The 5,559-nt window shown below is 35.4% G+C and overlaps 1 protein-coding gene across 1 annotated transcript in view; it reads left to right on the top strand.

The window, feature by feature from the left end:
* LOC121317461 (trifunctional enzyme subunit beta, mitochondrial-like) overlaps positions 1-5,354 on the top strand; it is a 13,741-nt gene extending 8,387 nt beyond the window's left edge. The window contains exons 9-16 of the mRNA XM_041253414.1: positions 639-819; positions 1,692-1,813; positions 2,412-2,491; positions 2,947-2,994; positions 3,424-3,511; positions 3,903-3,977; positions 4,462-4,626; positions 5,000-5,354. Of these exons, the coding sequence (XP_041109348.1) occupies positions 639-819; positions 1,692-1,813; positions 2,412-2,491; positions 2,947-2,994; positions 3,424-3,511; positions 3,903-3,977; positions 4,462-4,626; positions 5,000-5,035 (795 nt within the window). The 3' untranslated portion in view covers positions 5,036-5,354. The remainder of the gene's footprint in view (positions 1-638; positions 820-1,691; positions 1,814-2,411; positions 2,492-2,946; positions 2,995-3,423; positions 3,512-3,902; positions 3,978-4,461; positions 4,627-4,999) is intronic.
* The last annotated feature ends 205 nt before the right edge of the window (positions 5,355-5,559 follow it).

Raw genomic sequence — 5,559 nt, 5'->3', positions numbered from 1 at the left:
CAGAATTTAGAAAACGAGCAAACAAGGATGCAACATTTTATTAAACAAATCTTTAATAATATACAGTAGCCTCCACGAATAGAGAACACTTTGCCTGAGGGAACACCCTTGTGGTAAAACTGATTTTTTCCTATTGTAAATGCTCCGGCGAAAGGAACAGTAGCTTAGCTTAATAGAACACCTTCTTGGCACAGATAGCGATTCGTTCACAATGGATACAGTACTGTTTTGTAAAAAAAGCGACTTATCATCGCGAGAGTGTTTTGAGGGACACCGATTGGTTAATTAAATCTTTCCAGAACCGCCGTCATATCATTGAATTATTTTATATTCTGATTTCCACGGGTGCACCTCCTCGCTACAACATGTGTGTGAATGCGAGAGCGTCAGAGAGTCAGTCGATGCAGGCAGTAGGTAAAGGACAAACACTTGCGGGTTTGGTTTGGGTTGCAAGTCTTATTAAAGTGGGTCGGGTTGAGGGTAAAAAGACAGTACTACAGTGGGTTGTGGGTTCGGGTCGGGTCCTGTAATATGTTGAATGACGATTTATATAGATGCTATTGCTCAGATACTTGAGCTCTGTCACTCCCAGTGTCACTGTTGCTAACAGTGCATTTGTTTCCCATGTTTTCTTTTAGCTCCCAGCAGTTGCAGAGTTTTCCACTAGTGAGACAATGGGTCACTCTGCAGACAGGCTTGCTGCTGCCTTTGGAGTTACCCGTGTGGAGCAGGATGAGTTTGCTTTGCGTTCTCACACGCTTGCCAAGAAGGCTCAGGATGCAGGCCTTCTTAGTGATGTGATCAAGTTCAAAGTGCCAGGTAACTATGGAGTTTAGCAGGGACTTTCCGCATGCATTAATCCCGCCCCCCCCAACTGTTAAAGTAGCTTAGCAGGTATACTGTATTTGATTCAAGTCCCATACAGCTACACCATTATGTAAAAAAGAAACACTTCCTATTTTCTCTAATATAATGAATGCCTTTACATTTTTAAATTGCTGAATGACATTGGCAGTAATTTTTTCCATCCCATTTTATTTTTATGACTGTACATCCCCTTTACATTTTTCCTTTAGCACTAAGCGAGACAGTAATGCATTCCAGGCTTCGTTCACACAGCAAGCCCAATGCATTCAGTCTGTAGCGAGTGTTCCAGTGTTTCCAACAGCTATAAATATGACATTTTGTTCATACTTAACCTGGTCAAACCAACATGAGTAACTGATTCAGTAACAGGCTTCACCAGAATGACCTTAAAAAGGTTCTAAATGGCAAGGAAACAGTACTTTGTAGCAGCTCTTACCGGCTGTACCATTCTAATCAGCTGTAGTAACAGTCTGGTGAAATCTAGTGACATGTAAACATGGTAACCTGGTCTGTACAGAAAATGCTCCTTTACGTTTGAAGCCTACAAATGCAAAAACTGCAGTTAAAATATGAATGTACATTTATATTTACCAAGTAAAGATATTAAAGTTACAATTCTGTTAAAGATATATTTATTTGACTCTGAGAAAACTTGGTTTGCAGTTGATTAAATCTATTCAGATTATATATATATATATATATATATATATATATATATATATATATATATATATATATATATATATATATATATATATATATATTTAAACAAAACAAAAAAAATACTAATTAATATTAGATACAATTGTTTTGTATTTCAACAGGACGGGACACAGTCACAGCAGACAATGGGATTAGACCAAGCTCTATGGAGCAGATGGGCAAACTGAAGGCTGCTTTTGTCAAGCCCCATGGAACAGTCACTGCGGCAAACTCTTCTTTCTTGGTAAGAGGGACAGAATACAACACAGTCATAAAGCACATCTTGCAGTACAATTGTTTTAGTTTGAGTTTTTAGTTTATTAATAATAACAATATACATTTATGAAAAGAAAAGTGAAATTCTGTTTTATTTCTTGCTGCCACAATATGCAGAAATATACTGTTAGGGATATTTGTCAAACTTGGTTAATATTTTAATTATTCAAACATGTTTGCAATGAATTCATCCCAGGTGACACTGCCAGACCATATTCTGCTAAGTGAGCAGCTACTATCTGTAAAAACTGGCTCGGGGAAATTTGAGTGAAAATAATAGGTACATCTACTGGCTTTTATCGGGGTGCACTGTGCTGCTACATGACTGGAATAAATAAACACACTTGTTTCGGACTGCAGTCAAAAGTTTAATCAATACCACGAAGCATCAGGATAGTTCTGAGTTGCCAGAAGCCGTTCATAATACCAAAAAAATTCTGAGTTATTTTCAAGTGATCCGGGAAGACAGGAAACAGCATAGCAAGGCCTAATTCATCTTACAGGTATTGTTAATGCTTATATGGATGTGACACTGGCTCTCTAATTAATGATTTTCATCTATTTAGACTGATGGCGCTTCAGCAGTTCTTCTGATGTCTGAAGAGAAAGCACTTGCTATGGGATACAAACCAAAAGCATATCTAAGGTAGAATATATCTATATATCTATCTAGCTATCTATCTATAGCTATCTATATATATAGCTATCTATATATATATATACACACACACAGTGCGTATATATTCTGAGTTTCAGTGTTTAAAAATAAAATATAAAACAGAACGAAATTGCAATGTACCATTTGTAATTCAGTAAGAAGAGAGAATTAGTCAGGGGTCTGAATACTTTTGCAAGCCACTGTGTGTGTGTGTATACACATATATAAAATACAAAATGATCGAAGTTAAATGCTTTTTTTTTTTCTTTCAAACCATGTAATAGATGTATAGATCTGTCTACATATTATGACGGGTATGTGCTGCACATTTATTTATGAATTGAGAGTTAAAACAGCACATGCCTTTGTAGCAAGGACATGGAACGTGGTTATAGTAGTTTATAGTTCCTTGCATTAATAGTGATACTTTTATATTTTAATAGGGATTTTGTATATGTATCCCAGGATCCAAAAGACCAGCTTCTGTTGGGGTAAGTGAGAAGCATATTTTTTTTAAAGTAACTTTACATCCCGTTGTTTTCTAAAAAAAATAAATAAAATAAAAAAAAAAAATAAAAAAAAAATCATAGGACAATCTTAAACTGAATGTCGTATCATTGTAACCCTGCTACTTTGTAAATCAGATTATGATGAAACATTCTAATGACTTCCTAAGGGCGTTCTTGGTATCAAAAATGGGGTAAATGGAGTATGCCTGTATGTCACACATAGATTTGTACATATATCTATAGAAGACACTGAGCACTGAACTGAGCTCACGTAAAAATTAAATCAGAAATGTCTGTGCTAGTTTAAAAAAAAAAAAAATTACATGATCCCTGACATACAGTTGGACTATTCTGTTAATTTGTATGTATCGGGTGAAACGTATTTGTGCGGGTCTTCTCTTCATTTCACAGCCCAACATACAGTACTCCTAAAGTTCTTGAGAAGAGTGGTTTAACAATGGCTGATATTGATGTTTTTGAGTTCCATGAAGCTTTTGCAGTAAGTTTTTTGCATTTAAGGTAGCTTAAAAAATGAGTAGTTTGAAATAGATGAAATAGAATATTTTATTAAATTTGGTTATGTGACTTTTAAGTTTTTGCTGCATGCAAAAGTTCATCACATCAAGTGTCATAGCGCAGGAGAGTACAGATGGCTGCTATAGATTATAGTACTGTAAATTATGGAAACAGTTAAGTTTTGTCACATTGAAACTGCACATTGTAACTGTACATTCAACTGGTGCATCGTTTTTATTAGATCTGTATTCTAGTATATTGAGAACCTTACTGTAATTGTCTAATGGCAGCTTTTCAGTGAGTGTGAAATATCCAGTCAAGTGTTCAAAGTCTCTATATTTTCTCATTGCATTTATTTTTTTATTTATTTACAGGGACAGATCATCGCTAACATGAAAGCTATGGACTCTGACTGGTTTGCACAAACCTATATTGGCAGGAAATCTAAGGTACAAGGATGGATTGTATTTGATACATTTTCTAGGAGAGTGTTTGCACATTCAAACTTATAATGTGCAAACATTTCTTGTTACATTTGTTCTTTGTCACATGTTGCTGTTGAGCCCTCTATAGAGGTTATAATTCAAAGTGCAGCTGGAATAAACAACTAATGAATCTTGAAACTGTGGAAGTTATAAGCGAAAATAAGTTTATTGTCTTGTTGCTATAAAAAGTATCAAACATAATGAAGGTCTTTTTTTTGTGTGTGTGACTATGTAAGGTAAAAAGTAGAAGTTTAACCATGTGTGATTTACTTTGCAGCATAACATGTCAAAGCTGGTCATATAAAATAAAATGTCATGTATATTTTCTACTAGAAATTACCTTTTCTTGTTTCAGTGCATGACAATTTTAACTTGATACCACCTGTCATAGGAAAGCATTAGAACATTTTGCTTAAAAGGAATGCTAAGTGCATGATTTGGTTTTTAGGTCGGTGCTCCTCCCATGGAGAAGTTTAACAATTGGGGTGGGTCCTTGTCTTTGGGACATCCATTCGGTGCCACAGGCTGCCGACTGGTAACAACTGCAGCAAACCGAATGATTAAGGAAGGAGGACAGTATGCTGTGGTAGCTGCCTGTGCTGCAGGAGGACTGGTAATGTAGATCTGATTTAGCATCCAAACTGATTTTATGTGTAGGACAGTCAGTGGGTTCTATTCAGATGAGCTAAATACTGGTGATGCACTGCATAGACTGTCATGCACTGCCAGGTGTTATATTTTATATGTGGTTCATCCATTTAAAATGATATCTGTGGTGGTATTTAAAACTGCTGCCAATTTGGTCAGTTGAATAGAATCCAGGTGGTGTATTCATATTCTCAACAATTTCTGCCACCTAGCCACAGTAGTCTTCTGTAATACAAAAGCTTACTAATTTACTATTTAAATAATGTTTAATTAAAAGAACCTACGGGCAAAGTATAAATCAGAAACCTAATGTTCTAAAATGTTTTTTCTTTTTTTAGGGTCATGCTATGATCGTGGAAGCTTATCCCCAGTAAAGAGTGAATTGTCAAATTCTGATGCCCTAGTTAATGCACTTACTAATAGAAAAGAAAAAGGCAGAACATCTTGGTTCTTTTATTTGAATGGAAATGCTGTGCCTTTGTTTATAGTCTACCAGTTTGCCTAGACACAAAATTAACTGATGTTATATAAGGCTTTTGGAGATGGTGACTACAGAAGTAAATATCCAAGAACAGGATTGATATAGATTATTTCAGTTATAAGCTTTCCTCTTCAGCAGTTAATAATATTGTATTACATTTTTTAAAAGAATACTGTTTGAATATAAAATAAACACTGTAGCAAAGTTGTTGGTCATTTTTTATTTGGTGTCTCTAGTGATGAGCTTTGTATTTTGCAGGGCAGCTGTGTGTTGGTCATTCTTGGAGTAGATTCAATCAAAAAATACTGTGCTGCTTTATGACTCACGGTATTGCCCTGTTTTTGAGAATATTCAGTCAAATCTCCAGACACAGGATAACACACCCTTAACACACCACTCTATAAGCAAATGTGTTAA

The sequence above is a fragment of the Polyodon spathula genome, chromosome 6, assembly GCF_017654505.1.
Source record: "Polyodon spathula isolate WHYD16114869_AA chromosome 6, ASM1765450v1, whole genome shotgun sequence".
NCBI lineage: Eukaryota > Metazoa > Chordata > Actinopteri > Acipenseriformes > Polyodontidae > Polyodon > Polyodon spathula.
Note: the sequence above shows the minus strand (reverse complement) of the source record. Positions and strands in the feature narration are given on the sequence as shown.